This window comes from Strix uralensis, chromosome 27 (genome assembly GCF_047716275.1).
Source record: "Strix uralensis isolate ZFMK-TIS-50842 chromosome 27, bStrUra1, whole genome shotgun sequence".
NCBI classification, from domain to species: Eukaryota; Metazoa; Chordata; class Aves; order Strigiformes; family Strigidae; genus Strix; species Strix uralensis.
Genome location: NC_133998.1, coordinates 5918140 through 5937789, shown reverse-complemented (window position 1 = coordinate 5937789; position 19650 = coordinate 5918140). Strand labels below are relative to the sequence as shown.

At 68.7% G+C, this 19650-nt stretch overlaps 2 protein-coding genes across 5 annotated transcripts; both read right to left on the bottom strand.

Annotated features, from left to right (window-relative positions):
• Window positions 1–525: 525 nt before the first annotated feature.
• Window positions 526–9010, bottom strand: NR2F6 (nuclear receptor subfamily 2 group F member 6). Its single transcript, XM_074851818.1, has 4 exons — window positions 8202–9010; window positions 4491–4585; window positions 2686–3210; window positions 526–2180 (listed from the first exon to the last, which is right to left on the bottom strand). The coding sequence occupies exons 1-4, from the start codon at window positions 8447–8449 to the stop codon at window positions 1906–1908; spliced, it is 1143 nt and encodes a 380-aa protein (XP_074707919.1). The 5' UTR covers window positions 8450–9010; the 3' UTR covers window positions 526–1905.
• A 5346-nt stretch (window positions 9011–14356) lies between these two features.
• Window positions 14357–19296, bottom strand: USHBP1 (USH1 protein network component harmonin binding protein 1). 4 transcript variants are annotated; one of them, XM_074851772.1, is made up of 14 exons: window positions 18834–19296; window positions 18652–18752; window positions 18184–18311; window positions 17891–18109; window positions 17710–17826; window positions 16983–17089; window positions 16740–16880; window positions 16587–16666; window positions 16059–16194; window positions 15733–15970; window positions 15377–15568; window positions 15203–15288; window positions 14977–15099; window positions 14357–14618 (listed from the first exon to the last, which is right to left on the bottom strand). In XM_074851772.1, the coding sequence occupies exons 1-14, from the start codon at window positions 19151–19153 to the stop codon at window positions 14447–14449; spliced, it is 2160 nt and encodes a 719-aa protein (XP_074707873.1). In that variant the 5' UTR covers window positions 19154–19296; the 3' UTR covers window positions 14357–14446. The 4 variants fall into 4 exon arrangements, 3 of the variants coding, with proteins under 3 accessions (XP_074707873.1, XP_074707871.1, XP_074707872.1); XM_074851770.1 differs by lacking the exon at window positions 14357–14618 and having other exon boundaries at window positions 14633–15099; XM_074851771.1 differs by lacking the exon at window positions 14357–14618 and having other exon boundaries at window positions 14633–15099; window positions 17710–17793.
• Between the last annotated feature and the right edge of the window lie 354 nt (window positions 19297–19650).

Here is a 19650-nt window from a genome sequence, read left to right as displayed (position 1 = left end):
CCCCCCAGAGGCTGCAGCAGCCCCAGGGCTGCCCAGGACCCCCCATATCCCCCCTGCCCCCCCCCCCCCAAGGCTGTTGCAGCCACCGATGCTGCTCAGACACATCATCCCACCCTCGCAGGGCAAAGAGCACCCAACTCTCAGCCTCTTCAAGATGGGAGAAACCCCAAAATGCCACCTTGAGGGGGACCCCCAAACCCATCACCTCAGAGGGGACACCCCCGCCCCCCCAAATCCCCCACCTTGCCCCCCCAAAGAGCAGGTACAAACCTCTGTGCTGGCTCCTGCTCCCCTTGGTGCTGCTGATCCAGTTCTTCCCCAGCAGGCTGCGGGCAACGGGATTTATTCCGGAGACCCCCCCCACCCCACCCCACAATCCCCAGGATTTCCAAAAACCATCCAATTTCATGTGCCTTAAAGGTCTTAAATTTCTGGGACTGCTTCATCTCCCCCCACCGCCCCAGGGTGGGCTTCGGCGTCGCTGCAGGATGAGCCCCTTTCCCCGCTCACAGCAGATCCCCGGCGTTGTAAGAAACATCTTTTATTGACTTCAGTTAATTTGTTTAGTATCATTGAACAAGGATTATATTTTCAGTGAATCAATCTAAATGACAAATCCTCGGCTAATCCTGCCTCCGTCTGTTTGCATGGTGGATACCCCTGAGAAGCAGAGCCCGGGGGGAGGCCACAGGGCGTCCCCCCGTCCCTCCGAGGTGGCTCTGCCCCCCCCATCCCCACCATGTGCCCTTTCCTCCGGCACGGCTCAGCCCTGGGGACAAAGACCCCCCCCCCCGCAGCAGCATCACCCCTTTCCAGCCTGATTTTGGTCCCCCACAACATCTCCTCTCTGCCCCGAACCTGGCTTTAAAAAAAAAAAAAAAAAAAAAAAGGCACAGGAACATAGCGAGCGTGGGGAGGGGGGTGCTGGCGCCCATCGCCCCCAGTGTGGGGACGGTGGTGGGTGCTGGATCCGGCCTGGGGTGGGGGGAAAAAGCACCGAGCGAGGTGGGGGGGGAGCAGGGCAGGGCAAACGCAAAAGGACCCCCTGGTTTGCACCCCGCATGGTGCACAGCCCCGGTCAGCCACCTGTGTACCCCCGTCCCCTCCCCTGCACCCCCATCCCCTCCCGTGAACCCCTCCCCGTGCCCCGACAGTGGAGATGCTTCAGTGGAAAGTGCAGGGGGGGGCTGGGATGAGGCTCAGACAACCTGGGTCCCCAAAAAGGAGCCGCTCCAAGCTCAGTGCTTCAGTCCTCAAGGCTGGATACGGCCCGGGCGGGCAGGGGCAGCCCCTGGGCAGGGCACAAAGGGGCTTTGATTGCCCCTTTTTCCACCATTTTCAGGACTGGGGGTAGCAGAGGCAAGGGGTCCCGCAGCAGGACCCCCCAAAAGATGGCTCTGCTCATCCAGGGGCCCCCCCCCCACGCCAGCCCGGCTGGTCCCACCTCCCATCCCTCCTGTCTGAGCCTCCTGCCACCTGAAATTCGGAGGGGCAGCCAGAGGACGGTGACCCCCTCCCTGGGCTCCAGCCTGGCTCTGACACAGGGACAGAGCAAGGGACCAGCCCCGGGGATGCTCCAACGTCCCCGGGAGAGACTGGGGGGGGGTTCTGGGGAGCTCCGCTTCAGGGGGGTACAGAAGAGTTCGGTGTCCAACAGTGGCGGCACGGCCAGTACCTTCGGGGTTGGGAGGCCAACGCTGCAACCCCTCTGCTTTTGGGGGGGGGGGGGAGCAGCCCCCCGCCACTGCGGCGGACGGACGAGCGACGAGACGGCTGCGGGGCGGGGGGGCCGGCGCAGTTTGGGGCTCCCCTGGGGACGGCACCATCTCGGGGCGCTGGAGGGAATCCGGGTCCGGCTGCTGGGGGTTCCCCGGGGTTGTCCCTGGGGTGTCGAGGCTCTGTCCCCTACTGCCCCGTCCCGTAGGGCCAGTTGAAGGTGCTCCCGGACAGCAGCATGTCCCTGATTAGTGTTTCGATGGGCGTTTTCCCCACCAGCCTCATGAAGAAGAGTTGGGAGATGAGGGCGGCCGGCACGGCCCGGAGCGCCGGCAGCCGCAGCAGGAGCCGGCCGAAGCGCTGGGGCTGCGAGGGGTACTGCGACCGCACGTACTCCGTGAGGGCCACCTGCGCCTTCTCCTGCAAGCTCTCCACGTGCGCCGGGTCCGAGAGGCCGCAGGCGTCTGCGAGAGGGATGGGATGGAGAGGGGTCAGGCTTTGGAGCTCCCCCCGATATCCCCAGTGAGCCCCCCCCCGACCTCTCTCCGCAGCCAGCTGCCGTGGCCGCGCTCCTGCCGCGTCAGGGGACGCAGCCGGCCGCAGCGTGGTGCAAGAAGGTCGCTCGTCCCTGCCAGGAAGGACCAGGCACCTCCGTGGCACGAGCTGAACGAGGGACGGGGCTCCCCAAGACACCCCCCCGCAGTGCACGGGGGGTTATTTGTGTTCCTGCAGGTCTCATTCCCATCGCCCCGGGGAAGCTCATCCCTGCACCCAGACGGACAAGCCGGGATGCTGCGAACCACGGTGAGAAGTTCCAAGGCACGAGGACTCTCTGCCATCTCCCCCAAGAGCCTCGCGGTGCTCTCTGGCTCCCAAACCCCTGGGGGAATGAGGGGGGGGGGGGTGGCTGGATGCTCCCCGAGACGGGGAGCTCCATGGGACGGAGATGGGGGACAGAGCCCGACCTACCCGGCGTGAAGAGCGCGATGGCTTTGAGGCAGCTGTACTCAGCCGAGTCCACCTGGAGCCGGTTGAGCTTCTCCACCTGATCCTGAAAGATGCGGATCTGGTCCATGAAGGAGACGACGCGGTCGGCTGACATGGGGGAGGCGTGGAAGCCCGCGGCGGCCAGCAGCGGGGCCATGTGCAGCGGCAGCGCCGACTGCGCCGCGTTGAGGACGAAGAGCTCGCTCCAGCTGAGCCGTAGCAGGGCCACTTGGTCGGAGACGGGCAACTCGGGGAAGAAAGGGATATTGCGGGCCCATTCCACCGTGCTGAAGAGGAGGCGGGCGGCCAGCTCGCAGATGTTGTCGATGCCCATGACGCTGCCCTGCTGCGCGTACTGCGAGCCGTAGCGGGCGGCCGGGTAGGGCTCAGCCCGCAGCAGTTGCGAGATGAGCTCCGACACCGGCTGCCCGTTGAAGTATTCGCCGCTGGGCATCGTGTTGGGGCTGGTGCTGGAGTGGGTGGGGGGGATCCGGCCCCGCTGCACGGCTGGAGGCGAGAGGAGAGGTGTCTGCTTTGCTGCTGCATCCTGCTACATCCCCCTGCCCGCTCCCGGGGGCTCCGCAGCCCCATGCGAGGTGAGGGAGGACGGGGATGCTCCCACCACCCACCCAGCATCCCGGCATGGCCGGATCCTGCCACCCTAAGGGAACAACGGGCGGCTTTTGGGGAGAGGGAGGTGGCGTGTGCCCCCTCCGCTGCGCTGCGAGAGCTACGCTCGAGCTATTTAACACCCCGGTGATTCACCAGCAGCTCCCAGTGCCGTGGCTTGGCCAGCAGCCGGGGCTGGGGCAGCGTCCGTGCCACCCCCTGCTCTGCCAGGACCCGGCGCAGGAGCAGCCCCGGTTGTGCCCTGCTGGCACCACGGCCCCCCCACCCCACCCCACCCCGTCCCCACGCCGGCTGCAGCAGAGCGGGGCGATCGCTACCCAAGGTCATCGCATGGCAGCAATCATTTATTTGCAAATAAAACGTCCATCTTGGAAGCATCGTTAACCCGGGGGCACTCCCCCTCCTAATTGCATTCAGGGAGAGCCATTTTTCAGCTCCCCCCCCCCTCCCATTAGTGCCCACTATTTGCTCAGTCCCTAGTAATTAATTTATGGGCTGTTCATGAGCCACTTAAATGAGAGCTCTAAATCATGCTAAGTGGCAATAATGCCATCTCGACTCCTCTGGAAAGCAGGGAATTACTGTCCTGCTTCCAGTAGCCTCCCCCCACCTTGCTCCTCACGTTAATGCCACCTGCCACCGAGCCACCCCGGCAGAGCCCGCGCCGAGCCCCGGCACCTCCAGCCCCGCACGTGCCTTTGGCGCAGCCCCGTCCCGCCGCGGGGATTGGAGATTTTTGGGCTAAACCCTTCGTGCTGTTTTTCAGCAGCCTGGGAAGTATTTTTGGGGTTCGCACCCTTGGGTGATGGGGAGCAAGGAGAAACGCCGGGAGCCCGTCCCAGCCGACCTCCACCGCGCGTGGGGCAGCGGGGCCGGCTCCAGGTGTGTCACCTTATCAGCTCAAGGCTTTTCCAAACAAACACCACCTGCGCTGCTGGCACCGAGGGCGATTCAAGGAGAAAAAAAAAAAAAAGGGGCAAAAGGGGGGGTTTTGATGCAAACAGGCTTCCTGGAGAGGTGGGAGCGAGCCCGGCTGTGGGGGGAGCAGAGCGGGCACCGGGAGCCTTTGGCCGGCGCTGCAGCAGCCCCACATCGCGGTGACGGGGCTCACCGGGAGCCCTCGGGAACCGTCCCCGTGCCCGCGGCGCTGCCGTTACCTTCCTTCCTCATCCCCACGCGGAAACACTTCTTCAGGCGGCAGTACTGGCATTGGTTGCGGTGGTGCTGGTCGATCTGGCAGTCGCGGTTGGACCTGCAGGCAGGATCGGGCCGATGAGGTGTCGGGGAGGAGCGATGTGACGCTGGTGGGGGGGTCCCTGTACCCCACCCCAGCTGCTCCATCACCCACCTCCCCACCACCCTCGGGCAAAGGCCTCGGAGCGCGGCCGCGGCCGGGCAGATCCCGGCGCTCCCAGGCCACACGCGGCCGCTATGGAAACAGCCATTTCCTGCGTTGGCGTTGCCAGCGATGGCCCTGGTTGCCAGTGATGCCCAGGGCTGTACCCAAGCAGAGAGACCCCCCCTCGGGGCACAGGGCCCCCATCCTGGGGGACACGGTGCTGGCGAGCGATGATGCCCCATGTCCCAGCATGTGGGGCGAGGCGGGGGGGGGGGAGCAAGAGAGCAGCCCCCCCCTCCAGCCTCCCTGCCAGACGTGTGAGGAATTTTGAGGAATTTCAACTATTTCCTCGCGGTGCTGAGCCCGTGACCCCTCGGGCACCGAGCGCTTGCCATGGCGGTGGCCGCATCCTCTGCGCTCGGACCCTGCGAGCGCAGCAAAGCGAAACCCGGCGGCTCCGGAGTGGTGCCCGGGGGGTCTGCACCGGACGGGGGGACACTTTCCCCCCCCTGAACAACCCCGGAGCCTGCAAGGGGGTCATGCCCAGCCCCCGGCACACGGGTCCTACCCTGGGCAAGGAGCCACGGGCACTAGGTAGCCCTGCACCATACGGCGGGCCACTGGCCACCACCAAAGCCAGCTCCACCGCGGGGAGCGGGACGCCGGGACAAGCCGTGGAAGACGTTCCCGAACGGCACCATCAGAATCCAAACCCCCCACAATTCCCAGAGGCCACGTCGCGCTCACGGACCCCGCAGGGCCGAGGGACAGAGCGGGGCGCAGGTGACACCGGGCGCTCGCAGCCCACCCAAAGGCCGGCGCAGCAAACGGGGCGGAAAGAGGGTTATCAGCAAACCAGCGAGAAATTAAAGCATTTCAAGCAGCAGGCAGGGCCGGGTCGCGCCGGCGTCCGGCAGCAGCTCGGCTCTGCCTGGGAATCCTGACACGAATCTCCTCATCCCTACACGACTCCAGAGGCGAGACAGGCAGGGATTCCCACCGCGCTCAAACCGGCATTAATTCACCCCGAACATCACCACTGCGCTTAGCACATTTTAAAACGTGTTGCTGATAAAAAGTTATTCCAGCGGAGAAGTGATAGCTAATCAAAACGTCAGATTACATCTTCATCAGTCGCCTGCGCCGCGGCGGGGGTAAAGCTCCCGGCCCCGCGGCCGAACCTCCCGGCCGGGGCCTGGCTGACCCTCACCGTGGCCTCGGGGCACCGTCCCCAGCACCAGGAAAACCCCAAAATCATCTCAGCTCCCGCCAGCGGCTCTCGTCGCTGTTTCCCAACTGATAGGCTGCAGCGACCTGGGAAACTGTGAGAATACAAAAGGCGTATACTGTGCTAATTATGTAATTAGAACATGTAATTATTTAGTGCAAGAACTAAACTGAATCCAACTCACTTTTAATATTCAAATTAGAGCAATCTTGGCTTGATGCTGCTTTTGACTCCTTGAACAAAGCAGATGCCAGGGCTGCTGGGGGAGCATTGTTCCGGCCCCTCTGACACTTTATTCCCTACTTGGAAAAGCAACTTCCCAGCACAAAGAGGGGGGGAAAAAAAAACCCAAAACACCTGAAGTAGGTGCCCAGACACCAGTGACAGGCACAGGATAAAATCCTGGATGCTCACAGCCCAGGAGAGGCCCCTCCATCACCCCCGCACGGAAGCGGCATCTGGGACGCAGAGTCCGTCCCTCTCCCGGGGAGCCCTGATTTGGCCTTTCCTTTGTTCCAGGAAACTGGAATTTCTCAAAAGCCATCTGTATTCCCCATCTTCGAATCATTAAATCCCGAGCAGGCGCTCGGCTGACTCTGCTGCTGGGCTCCCGCTGATCCGATGGGGAAACTGAGGCAGGGCCCAGGGGCGACGCAGCCGCTGCCCCCCGCGCCCGGGAGGACGCTGCGGGGCCAGGACCGAGGGGGGCTGAACCCGGCCCCACGCCGGCAGCTCCACGGCCCCACTCCACGGCCACCAGCGGCTCGGCTGACGTCAGCCGGGACCCGGCAACGCCGGTGCCGGGAGCTGCCGGGAGAGGAGATGCTGCGCACGGGGGAGGACGAATCTAGGCCGCCCAAACCAGAGCAAGGAGGCGGCTCGGAGACGGTTCCCACCGCAGCAGCGGCGCTTGCCCCTTCCCTTCCCACCGCGTCTCAGCGCCGCCACGAGATGAAGCTCAAAAAGCGGGGTGCCGAGGCGGGGTGCCCCGTTCCCAGCCCGGCGGCGGGGTGCTCACGGCCAGGACGCGGGCACCATCCTCCCAGCACCCTCAAACGCCGCTGGAAGCGCTTGCACGTGGATCCAGACGTGCGAGCGAGCCCCTATAGCCACATTTCCCCCGCTGGGAAGAGCCCAGGGCTCGGGGCGGGGGGGGTGGCGGTGGGAGGGGGTTTGTTGTGCGCATCAGCCAGCCCGATGCTCCTTTTGAGCCCGACAGAAACTCCGGAGTTATTTGCAGCTCCAAACTTCGCGGGGGTCGTATCGCGGTGCTGCCGGTGGGCCCCGATCTGCCGGCCCTGGCGCGGGGGCCGCGGCTTCTTCCCGCCATCTCGCCGGCTCGGCGCCCGCAGCACGCCGGGCTTGTTGACACCTCCGGTTAAAATTATACCCGCTGCCGCGCTGGTGCCTTCTCCGGGGAGAGCGGCCGTGACCGAAGTGACTCACAGCCGCGGCGGGTTTTCAGGCATTAGCCTGGAACAGCAATTAATGCCGGAGCGGAGCCGGGCGATGACGAGGAGCCGGACACCGGCTGTGGCCCGTGGCCCAGGGGTCGGGGCATCCGTCCCTCCGAGGGCTGGGGATGTGCCGGGCAGAGGGGCTGCTTGTGCGGGGTGCGGGGCACGGGGGGGACCCCTGTGCTGCACTGGGGGCCGCTGCGCTGGCACTGGGACCAGTGTGCTGCACCAGGGGCCACTCTGCTGGCACTGGGGGCCACTGTGCCGCATCAGGGGCCACTGTGCTGAATCAGGGGCCACTGTGCCGGCACTGGGGGCCACTGTGCTGTATCAGGGGCCACTCTGCTGGCACTGGGGGCCACTGTGCTGCATCAGGGGCCACTGTGCTGGCACTGGGGGCCACTGTGCCGCACCAAGGGCCACTGTGCTGGCACTGGGGGCCACTGTGCTGTATCAGGAGCCACTGTGCTGCATCAGGGGCCACTGTGCTGCATCAGGAGCCACTGTGCCATACCGGTGGCCACTCTGCTAACACTGGGGACCACTGTGCCAGCACTGGCATCCCTGTGCCACACCAGAGGCCAGCGTGCCGCACCGGGGGGCCACTCTACGGCCCCATCAGGGCCCCCACCAGCGCTGCAGCGGGGCCAGCGTGCAGCCACGGCAGGGCCAGCGCCGAGCTACACGGGGGCCACTGCAGAGCCACGCCGGGAAGCCACAACCGGCGGCCACCAGCACCGGCTGGGGGGTCACCCTTAGAGCTACAACCGGGCCAGGACTCTGCCCCCAACCCCCCCCGCCATCCCTCCATCCCCCCCTCCTCGCCGGTCCCGCAGCCCCTTACCTGCAGGTGTAGCTGAGGTTCCTGCGGATGCTGCGCTTGAAGAAGCTCTTGCAGCCCTCGCAGGTGAAGACCCCGTAGTGTTTCCCGCTGGATTTGTCCCCGCACACCACGCAGTCCACGGCCGCCCCGGCCCGCTCCTCCTCGCCGTGCTCCGCGTCGCTGCCGCCGCCCGCCGGGGACGCCCCCGCCTCCTCCCCGCCGCCGCCGCCGCCGTTGGGCTCGCCCCAGCCACCGGCCACCATGGCCATGGCTCCGCGGCCCCGGGGCTCAGCACCGGCCCCGCCGCCGCATGGAGCGGAGCGCAGCGCCCGGCGCCTCCCGGAACGAGTTGAGCAAGTTTTTTTGTTTTTTTGTTGGGTTTTTTTTTTTTTTTTTGGGGGGGGGGGGGCGGCCGGTTTGGGATTTTTAAGGTTTGGTTTGGTTTTTTTTTTGGTTTACTCCCCCCCCCCCAAAAAAAAAAAAAAAATCTCAGGGCTCCCTCCCCCCCCCTCCCCCCGTTAACGGGGGGGCCTCACGGAAACTTTACGGCGGCGGGAGCGGGGCGCGGCGCGGCGCATCCCCCCGCGGGGCACGGCGGCTGCCCCGGGGCTCGGCCGCATGCGGGGGCCGCCGCTGCCCGCCCCCGGTGGCTCCTCCGCTCCGCGGCACCGGCAGGGAAGGAGGAGGAGGAGGAGGAGGAGGAGGAGGAGAAGAAGGAGGAGGCGGCGCTGCCCCGGCCCGCCCTCGCCCCCCCGGGCCCCGCCGCCGCCGCCGCTGCAGGCAGCCCGGTCCGGGTCCGGCGGGACCCGCTCCGCCGAGCCCCGGGGCTCTCCCCGCCTCCCGCGAAAGAGCAAAGTTCAGCCGCTGCCGCGGTGGCCGCCCTGGATGCTCCTCCCCGTCCTCCTCCCCTTCCGCTCGCCGCCCGCCGGGTCCTGCCCCGGCCCCGGCCCCGCCGAGCCCGGGCGGGGGGGGGGGAACCGGGCAGGGAGCTCCGCCGCAGCGGGGCTGGGCACGGCGGGGGTGGGCGGCTCCGTGGGCCGGTGGTACCGGTTGTGGCGGGCAGGGTACGGGCAGGGCGATGCCGTGGCCTGGCAGCCGCGCTAGAGCAGGCGGTTTGGCTAGTGGAGGCGGCTGGAGGTGGCCCCGGCCGATGGCCTTTGGGGACCCTTCGCTGGCCTCGGGAGCGGGTGGCACCTCGTGCTGCCCGGGGTGGCACCGAGAGCCCAGCGGGCAAGGCCACGGCGTGCCACCGGCAGCGGTCATGGCTGTGGTCCTTGTCCCCCCCCAGCAAGTGACCTCTAAGCTGCCGAGAGCGGCAACAGGGCCCCCGGGGCAGAGTGGCCACTGAACGCTGCCCATGGGCACGCTGGAGCCACCTGAGCTGCCCCCGTGGTGGTACGGGGGGGTGACACCGGCCGAGTTGCCGCGCCGTGGTACGCGGTGACGCGGTTCAGGGCCGCGGGCTGCGGCGGGAGGACGGGTGGCAATTCCCCACGCCTGGCCCGTGGCCAAGCCGCCGGCATCGGCCGATCCCCTCCGCTAGCCCCAGCGGGATCTTTAATTAACCGCCCGCGGCACGAGGCCGCCGCTCCCCGTCTCGTGTGGGGCACAAGGGCCGGGGCCGTGCCGGGGGGGGGCTCTGGCCGCAGCTCGGGACGCGTCGCCCTGCTCAGCCCCTGGGACGGGGGCGAAGGGCTGGATGCGGCCGGGCCCCGTAAAATCCGTGTGTAATGTGGTTCGTCAAGTCGGACCCGTACGAGCTCGTCGCCCGGCCCCGCAGGAAGGGTGGGCTGGGGGTGCCGGCTGGGGGTGCGCAGCACCCGCCTGCTGCTGCCCGGTTAATTATTAACGAAGAAAATAAACTGTGCGGAAAGGTGCTTGACCCAGGAGCGCCCCGCGCTATCGCCCTGCCTTCGCCTTTCACCCGCGGGCCAAACTCGCCTCCCGGCCATGCCGCGGCGGCCCCGGTGTCTCCCGGCAGCGCGGCTTTCACCTTGACTTCAGGGGCAAAGTCCGGCGGGCAGGGTGTGGAGCTGGGGTGCAGGAGGGCTGGGTGCCCCCCACGCACCCCGGTGTGCCCTCGCGGGGGGACCCCACGCCGCAGGGACGGGCTCGGGCCGAGCGCTGCCGGCACCTTTGTGGCGCCCTGTGCCGCCGGCCTTGGCATTCCCAACCCACGTGCCGGGGCCGGCGTCTCCGTCAGGGTTAAGGGAAAGGCGAAGCGGGAGGGATATAAAAATCCCCGGCAAAGCACCGAGCCCGGAGCCGGGGTGCAGCAGAGGCGGATGGATTACGGCTCCGGCCATAAATAAAACCTCCATTTCCTCCTGTCTGGAGGGATCTCTGCTCACCAGGTACCTGCTAACGCCGCCGCGCCGAGGTCCCCGGCAAGGGCTGCGCGCGGGGCCGATGCCACGGGGCTGCCGCGGTTGGGGAGCAACACCCGGCAGAGCCGGCTGGGAAGGGGCCAGGCTCGGGGGGGGGTCCTGGTTTGGGCGGGGGGGGGGGTCACCCCCACCTGCAGCCGGCCCCATTTCTCCTTTCTCTTCTGTCAGGCCGTGATTTATGGCCCTTTCCCTGCCGCTCCCTCGCCTCCTCGCCCCCTGCAAAAAATAATAATCCAGGAACAAAGGAGGAAATTGGATCTTCTCCCCCGCGCGGCTCGCAGCCCCGCGGTGGGAGCCGGGTTTGTTTTGACGTCGGTGTCCAGTTGGCGAAGGCGTTTGATCTCCGGAGGAATTCCTCCTTCCTCGCGCTGCTCCGCTGACTCCGCTGCACAAAAGGGCCCCCGGGAGTTGCCGGCGCGTTTCGTGCCGCCCCGACGCCCCCGGGAAGGGTCCGGCACGGCAGAGGCGCCCGCTGGGGCTGGGGGAGGTTTCTGGGCTCGGTGTCGGATCCGGATCCAGTGCGGGGTGACAGCGGCGTCCCCCCGCTCTGCCACAGCCGGGAGCAGGGTTGAGCAACCCTTGCCAAAACGGGCAGGGGCAGGGCCAGGCTCAGGGCTGTGCCGCTGGAGAACTGGGTGCCGGCACCGGTGGCGAGCTGGGTGCCATCGCTGGTGGAGAACTGGGTGCCAGCAGCACCGGAGAGCTGGGTGCCATCACTGATGGCGATCTGGGTGCCATCACCGGTGGTGAGCTGGGTGCCAGCACTGCCAAAGGGCTGGGTGCCATCACTGCCGGCGAGCTGGGTGCCAGCAGCACTGGAGAGCGGGGTGCTGGTGCCACCAGCGCTGACCCGGTTACCGGCATCCCGGTTAGCACCACCCAGTGCCCTCTCCCAAACCCCCGTGGGAACTTCCCGGGGGCTTAGATAGACACCACCCCGTCTGTCTGTCTGTCTGTCCCTCCCAGGCCTCAGTGCACCCCCACGGGGACCCGCACCCCGATGTGATATAGGTGGGTCCCTGTCAGGCAGGATCCGGCCCCGCTCTGCCCTGGAGCCGCCCCCAGCCCCGGTTTGCCGGGGGGCCAAGGGTGCTGTGCTGCTGGGGCCGGATCGTGCTGGGGGGTGACGAGGGCTGGTGTGAGCTGCTCCGGAGCTGGGGGGGAGCAGGGGGGGGCGGGGAAAAGGACCCTCATGGCCAGGGGGGTCCTGACTCTCCCACAGCGGCCGCGGGAGCTCGTGACCTTGCCGGGCTGAACCGTGGCCGCGCCGCCGCAGGCGAAGGACAAAGGGAGGCCGGGGCTGGCTGTGCTGCGGCTCCTCAGCTCCCCGGGCAGGGCTGCCCCACACCTCTGCGCCCCACAGCTGCCCCACGGCATGTCCCTGTACCCCACGGCATGTCCCTGTGCCCCACGGCTGCCCTATGGCATGTCCCTGTGCCCCACGGCTGTCCCACAGCATGTCCCCGTGCCCCACAACTGTCCCACGGCTGCCCCACGGCATGTCCCCGCGCCCCACGGCTGCCCCACAGCTGCCCCACAGCACACACGCCGCAGGCAGCGCCCGTCACGTGCTGGTGCAGCCAACACGCCTCCGCCAAGTGCACACGCATGTGCACGGGACACGCAGCCCCACGCACGGGGGGGCACACGCACGTGCAAACAGTGGCGGGGGGTCACCGGGCTCTCTCTCCGCCATGTGCTCCCCACGACCCCCCCCCGGGAGAGGCGGTTCCCCCCGCAAAGCACCACGGTTTTGCCCCCAGCCCTGCAGAGGGGCTGAGGGAGACCTGACCCTCATCGCCCCCAGCCCCCCCCTTGCCCCCGGGCCCCCCCTCCCTGCCGGAGGGGGCCACTCCCTGTCCTGCATTCCCGGGATATCAGATCCCGCGCCCCTGGCCCCCACCCAGGCAGGGCCAGACGCTCCCTCCCCGGGGGGGCATGAATCACTCGCCCTCCTGTCTGCCCCCCACCCCCGCCTGTCCCTGCTGCTCCCATCATCTCCCCACCTTCACCTCTGTGTGCCCCCCCCGGATGGTGTTTCGCAGCCCCCCAGGACCCATTCTCCCAGGAAGCGGGGTGCAGTCCCACCCAAAGGTGCTGGGGGGGGGTGGGGGGGTGTTGCTGCCCCTCGCACGCTGCTCCACAGAGGGGAAACTGAGGCAGGGACTGGGCCAGAACGGCGGCATCTTGCAACGTGGAGCCCTCCCTGGGGAGCTGCAGGTTTCTGGGTGCACGGGGAGGGGGGTGTGGGTAAGCGGTGGGCAAAGAGGGGGGGTCCTACCACCCTCATCCACCGTGCTGTGACGTGCCGCACCAGCAGCATCGTACCAGGAGCCCCCAGCTCCCCCCACCCTGAGCCCACAGGACCAGGGACACCCCGCCTTGGGCACCCCGTCCCCGCCGGTGGCCCTGGGGTCAGCGGGATGTGACAGGGAGGGGGACACCCCTCCAGCTGGGGTGGGGGCCGCGGCGGGTCCCGCCTGTCCTCCCCCTCCTCCTGGCACCCGGGCGGTTGCGGCCGCCGTGGCCCTTTCATGCGGCTCTCGGTGGAGCCTGACCCCGCACAAAGCCCCCAGGAGCCCATTTGAATCTGAAAAGGGGTCTGAGGGCAGAGCCCTGACCTTCAACCTGCGGGTCAGCCCCTCCACGCCACCGCCACCGACCCCCGGCAGCCCCCGGGACCCCCCCCCTGCACCAGGACAGAGCGAGCTGAGCCACGGTCCCCACCGGCGCCTGGCACAGGGGCTGCAGGCAGGGCCAGGGGCTGGGAGCAGGCAGCACCGGCAGCACCGGCAGCACCGGCAGCACCAGTAGCCCCCCCACTCTGGTATCTGGGTGCCAGACTCGTCCCTCCGCACCGGGCACGCAGCAGCGCCTGTCGCAGCGGTCACGGCCGGGCCCGTGGCACCGCTGCGCCCCGGTTCGTGCTGGGGCTGCTCCCCCGGGGCCCTGGGGAACTTCTCCATCGTCCCAGCCCCGACATCTCCGGGGCCACGGGGCTGTCCCTGTTTTGGAAGGCTCCTGGTTGGCGGTGAGGTGGTGGGGGCAGAGGGCACGGGCAGCTCGGGGTGGAGGGGTGAGATTCATCCCTGTGTCCTTGCATCCCTGCAGCCCTGCCCTGCATCCCCGCACCCCTGCAGCCCTGCATTCCCGCATCCCCACAGCCCTGCACCCCTGCCCCACAGCCCCGCAGGCCTCTCTCTGCCTTCTCCATCCCCACAACTCTGGATATTGATCCCCCAAGCCTTGCCCTCTGCTGCTGTTTCCCCCCGGGGAGCCACAGGCCTCGTTTGAGCCCGTACGTGGCTCCGTGCCTCAGTTTCCCCTCCAGCTGCCGCGTCCCTGAGCCCTGGGCAGCCCCATGGCCCTGCGCATCCTCCCGCCACAGACCCACGCTCAGCCCGGCTCCCATCATCGTGTCAGGGTTCAGGCTGCTGGATTTAGACCCCCCCACCCTGCTCCCCACGGCAGCCCCCCGGCCCAACCCCTCTGCCGGGGCCCCCCCCTCCCTGCGCAGCGAGGACACCCCCGGCGCGGGGTCACTGCTCCTCTTCCCTCCTGAATATTCATGGGCCCTGGCCGCCACGGCCACCGCCGTCACCTTTGATCCCACGTCAGGGATAACGAAATGGCTTCATCTGCGCCGGGAGATAGCGGGGGGCGGCGGGGGGGGGGCAGCCTTTGTTCCTGGCCCCGCTGGGATGAGCTGAGCCAGGGGTCCGACTGCCTGAGCACCCCCCAACCATAAACCGCCCCCCAAACCCGAACCACGGCGGGGCTGGGCAGAGCCACGAGCATCAGTGGTTTATTCTCCCTGGGGGTACACCAGGCGCCTCCCGGCACGGGGCGAGGAGGGTCTTGGGGGTGTCGGGGGTGTCCCTAGATGCAGGTCTCGCTGCCGGCCATCCCCTGCTCCAGGGCTTGCAGCTGTCGGGCCAGCGCCTGCGTCCGCCGGGCCTGCTGCCTGCGCAGGGCCCCCGCCTGCACCTCCAGGCGCCGCAGCTGGGCTGCCTGCTTCCGCCGGGCCCCCCGGTAGCCCAGGGCCAGCGCGCTGCGGGGGGCACGGTCAGCACCCCGGGGGGCATGCTCAGCACCCCGGGGACCGAGGGGACAGAGGGGACAGAGAGGGGGCAAGGAGGGACCATGCACCAGGGCGGGGAGGGAGCCTGGGTTTGGGGTGCGCAGGAAGGGATCGTGGTTTTGGGGCGCACAGGTAGGGACCACACAGTGGGGATGCGCAATATGGGGCAGCGGTTTTTGGGGGGTGCACGAAGGGACCGTAGTTTTGGGGTGCGCAGGAAGGGAGCACACATCCAGAACACGCAGGAAGGCACCGCATTCTGGGGGCGCGCGCGGCGGGGGGGACACACACGTTGCCCCCAGCGGGGAAGCGGGTGCCTCCTGCCCACCTGTGCGCATGGAAGAGGTCAGCGGTGACGGCGCGGCACCGTGCCTGCTGCGCGCGGCTGACGGCGCTGCTCTGCTCCAGGGCCAGCACCAGCCCCTGCGCCCGGGCGCGCAGCTCCTTCTCCCTGGGGACACCCACATGGCAGCCGGCCCCGCACCCGCTGCCCCCGCGCCCGCACACCCCCCCCCCTCCGTGACGAAGCCGCGGCCGTCGGTGACGTTTCTTACCGGGTCAGGGTACGGAGCAGCTCTTCCGCCCTCCTCTCCGGGGGGGTCTGGGGAGCCGCTGCTCCCACCCGGCCGCTTTGGCCATCCTGCAGAGATTGGGTGTGGGTCCCATCCCTTGGGGACACCCCCAGCCCCCACGGAGGGTCCCCGTGGGGAGGTCAGAGCGCTCCTTACCTCCTCACTGCTGCTGGAGCTGCTAGGGGGGCTGGGGGGGTGGCCGGCCCCCCCATCCCGCTCCCACTCGTGGTGCTGGAGCACCAGGCGCAGCGCAGCCTCCTGCGGCCCCTGCCCGGCCGCCAGCACCTCCAGGCCCCGCTTCTCCCTCTCCACCAGCTGCAGCCGCATCTTCAGGTCGGCCATGGCCTCCTGGCAGGGCAACGACGTCACCGCTGGGGGGGGGAAACTGAGGCACAGCCCTAACCCCCCCCCCCCCAGCCCTGCTCCCTCCTGCCCTTCTCCCCCTCAAAGCTTGGACCCCCGCAGACACCTGGGGGTGCAGCCCCCCGCCATCTCCCCCCCCAGTATCTCACCTTGAGCATCGCCAAGTCCTGCAGCAGCTCCGCTTTCTCCGGCCGCCTCCAGCTGGGCAGGAGGGCCCTGGCGTCCCGCAGCGCCCGCTCGGCCCGTGCTCGGGCGTCCTCGCTGCGGTGGGTGCTGGTGGGTGCCGGGGCGTCGTGCAGGGACGGCTCCAGAGCCGCCTGCTCGGCGCGCAGCCGGCGGATGTGCTCGCGAAGGGCCCCCTCCTCCATCCTGTGGGGTGCTGGGTGGCTGCGGGGGACACAGGGACACGGCTGGGGGTTGGGCACGGTGCCACCCGCCGGGGACAGCTCAGCCCCTCTCCCCGGCTCCCCAGTACCTCTGCAGCCCCGGGGAGCCGCCGTCCCCGCTCTCCTCCCGGCCGTCCGGCTCCTCTCGGCCCGGCACCTGCGGCCCCTCCAGCAGTGGGGGGCTGCACCCCCACCCGTGGCCTGGGCCCGGCTCCCCCGAAGCTCCTGGGCACGGCGGGGGGCGGGGGGGGTGGGCAGCACTCAGGCGGGTGTCCTTGTCCCAGTATGAGCCCACTGGGGCTGTGCTGGGGACTGGGGCTCCCCAGCACCCTTCCCGCACCCCCCTGATACCCGTAAGCATCTGCCCAGCATCCTCCCAGCACCTTCCCTGCATCCCCCCAGCACCCCCAACACCTCCCAGCATCCCCCAGCATCCCCCATCACCCCCCAGCATTCCCCATCACCCCCCAGCACCCTCCCTGATAACTCCCCATCACCCCCCATCACCCCCCATCACCCCCAAGCATCCCCCAGCACTTCTCAGCACCCCCCAGCACCCTCCCCATCATCCCCCCCGCACCCCTCCACACCCCGCAGCCCCCCAGCCTCTCACTCACCCCCACGGGCACCATCCTCCCGGCCCAGCTTCGCCCACATCAGGTCGAGGAGGGCGGCGTAAGCCCCTCCGCAGCGCTCGCTGCAGGGTGAGGGGCTCAGTACGGCACCCCGAGGCAGTGTCCCCCCCCGTTCCCCCCCATCCCCGTCCCCACCTGCAGCGCAGAGCCAGGCGCAGGGCGGTGCTGCGGGACTCGTGCTGGCCCAGCACCATGCTGAGCCGCTCCGCATCGCTCTTGCAGCCCTGCAGCGCGGCCGCCAGCTGCCGGTTCACCTCCTCCAGCCTCGCCAGGCACCTGCGCAGCGCCGGCGCCCGCCGTTAGCCCGTGCCTCAGTTTCCCCAGCGCAGAGGCCTCGGCAGCGCCCAGGGCTGGGATGGGATGGGGCGAAGGACTCACCCCTGCAGCTGCTGCACCCGCTCCTCCTGCTCCTGGCTGGCACCCGCCGAGGGTTGGGGGGAGAGGGGGCTGTGGGGCTGAGCGCCGTCACCGCCCCGAGCCAAATCCTGCAGAGGGGACAGGCAGAGCCCGGCACCGCGGCAGGATCCCACCCGCTGAGCCCCCCCCCCCCCCCCAGAATCCCAGAGTCATTCAGGTTGGAAAAGCCCCTCGGGATCATCGAGTCCAACCCTCAGCCCGACTCTACAAAGTTCTCCCCTACCCCACATCCCCCCACAGCTCATCCAAACGACCCTTAAACACACCCAGGGGTGGGGACTCCACCCCCTCCCTGGGCAGCCTATTCCACTCTCTGACCACTCTTTCTCTGAAAAGTTTTTTCCTCATGTCCAGTCTGAACCTCCCCTGTTGCAGTTTAAGGCCGTTCCCTCTTGTTCTGTCACTAATTCCCTGGGAGAAGAGACCAGCACCAACCTCTCCACAACGTCCTTTCAGGGAGCTGTAGAGAGTGATGAGTCTCCCCTCACCTTCTCCTCCTCACACTGAACAGTCCCAGCTCCTTCCATCGCTCCTCACAGGATTTATTCTCCAGGCCCTTCCCCAGCTCGTTGCCCTCCTCTGCCCTCGCTCCAGCCCCTCAAGATCTCTCTCGTGTTGAGGTGCCCAAACCTGAACCCAACCCTCCAGGTGTGGCCCTGCCGCAGTCACACCCTGACCCCACACTCACCTGGGGCTCCCCCTGCCCGGGGGTGTCGCTGCCGGAGCCCCCCGGTTCCTCCAGCCTGGACAGAGCCTCCCGCAGCTCCCGGACCTGCGCTGAGCAGCACCGGGCTGAGCGCCGGAACTGGGGGGGGCCCGTTTCAGTGGCACCGCAAGGGCTGAACCAGGGCGGTGCCCCCCGCACCCACCTTCTGCTGCAGCCGGTCGCGCTCCCCCCGCAGCGCCCGCAGCGAGGCGGTGGCCTGGCTCAGCTCCTCGTCCCGGCGCCCCAGGGCCGCCCGCAGTGCCACGTTCCTCGCCACCATCGCCGCCTCCTCCGCCGGCAGCCCCTCGCCCGCTCCCTCCTCCGGGCCCCGCTGCGTCACCCCCCCGGCCCAGCCCGGTGTCCGGTCCAGCTCTTCCAGGCTCTGGGGATACGGAGGCCCATCAGCTGGCGCCCATCCCCTTGGCGTCTGGGCTGACCAGGCCGGTGTGGGCTCACCTTGGCCGCCCGCGCCCACTCCTCGCCGGGCCCAGGTTGCGCCGGGGTTTGCCGGTGCCGGGAGAAGACGGCGCGTTCCAGCGAGCTGACGGCGTGCTGCAGGTCCGCAAAGAGGTCGGGGCTGCGGGCTGGGGAGAGGGAGTGTGGCCGGAGTCAGGGCACGGCACAGCATGGCTCGGCACGGCATGGCACGGCACGGCACGGCACGGCTTGGCACGGCACGGCTTGGCATGGCACGGCACAGCACAGCATGGCTTGGCACGGCTCGGCACGGTTTGGCACAACATGGCATGGCTTGGCATGGCACAGCATGGCTCGGCACGGCTCGGCACAGCACAGTTTGGCACGGCACGGCACGGCATGGCACAGCTTGGCACAGCTCAGCACGGCATGGCTCGGCATGGCTCGGCACAGCGCAGCTCGGCACGGCACGGCACGGTTTGGCACAGCATGGCCTGGCTCACCCACCTTCCAGACCGGTGTCAGCGTGCAGCGTGCCGTCGAGGCGCCGGGGCTGCGTGCTGGCAGCGGGGAGGCTGGCGGTGCCCCCCCAGCCCTCCTCATCCTCCCTGCAGGGCGATGAAGAGCAGAGATGGCGGCAGCCGAGCGGTGCCGGCCCCCGGTACCCCCCAGCCGCCGTGTGCCGGTACCTGCCCGTGCGGCGCTGCAGCCGCTCGGCCCTTCGGTGCAGCCGGGCCACCGTGGCCAGCAGCCCGGCGATGCGCTCCTCGTAGTGCAGGATGCCCTCGGCGTCACCCCCCACGTCCTCCTCCTCCTCCTCATCTTCCTCCTCGCCCGGCGGGCGCCGCGGGGGCTGCGGGGAGCAGGGGGGGGGCTGCCCGTTTTGGGTTTGCCGGGATGACGATGAGTTTTGGCCACGACGCCTCCTCCCAAGCTGCCGCAGCGTCGCGTGGGGGCCCAGGGACGCCCGTGGGGGGCACCGGGAGCCCCCCCAGCCCCGTGGGACCATCCCCTGGCAGCACCCACCCCACGGGACACCCCACTTGCCTCCTCCATGGTGGCCACCTCCTGCCAGGCCGCGCTCGGCCCCGCGGCTCGTCCCAGTTCCGCAGCCAAGGGGGGGTCCCGGCACGGTCCGGCACGTCACGGTTGTGCCGCCGGCCGCTGCCCTGGGCTTTCCCCGCTCCTTGTTCCTGCCCAGATTTCCTCTTCCTCAGCCGCCTCCTGCACTTAACTGTTGCGCTGCCCTGTGTGCAGGCGCCTGGCGGAGCCATTTTGGGGGGCTCTGTCCCCCCAAAACCCTCCTGACCCTGCGGCACCTCAGCCCCACGCTGGACCCTCGCCGTGTGCCCTCGCACCCAGGCAGGAGGGGGCACCCACCTCCGCACCCCTGAGCACCCCCTGGAGTTTAGGGGGGTGGGGGGGGCACCCAGAATATTTTGGGGGTGCAGGGGTGTGTGTGAGCGTTTGCAGTGCAAGGAGGCGTTGCGGGGGGGTGCGCGGGGC

Excerpts from the sequence above, each read along its gene's own strand:
- NR2F6 (XM_074851818.1), bottom strand. The coding sequence starts at position 8,449 with ATGGCCATGGTGGCCGGTGGCTGGGGCGAGCCCAACGGCGGCGGCGGC. Across the intron at positions 3,211-4,490 it reads CGTGGGGATGAGGAAGGAAG|CCGTGCAGCGGGGCCGGATC; the intron begins GTAACGGCAGCG and ends TCTCGCCTCCAG. Across the intron at positions 2,181-2,685 it reads CATCGCGCTCTTCACGCCGG|ACGCCTGCGGCCTCTCGGAC; the intron begins GTAGGTCGGGCT and ends TCCCTCTCGCAG.
- USHBP1 (XM_074851770.1), bottom strand. The coding sequence starts at position 19,153 with ATGGTCCCACGGGGCTGGGGGGGCTCCCGGTGCCCCCCACGGGCGTCC. Across the intron at positions 18,312-18,651 it reads CGCTGACACCGGTCTGGAAG|CCCGCAGCCCCGACCTCTTT; the intron begins GTGGGTGAGCCA and ends CCCTCTCCCCAG. Across the intron at positions 16,667-16,739 it reads CGCCTGGCTCTGCGCTGCAG|CGAGCGCTGCGGAGGGGCTT; the intron begins GTGGGGACGGGG and ends CTCACCCTGCAG.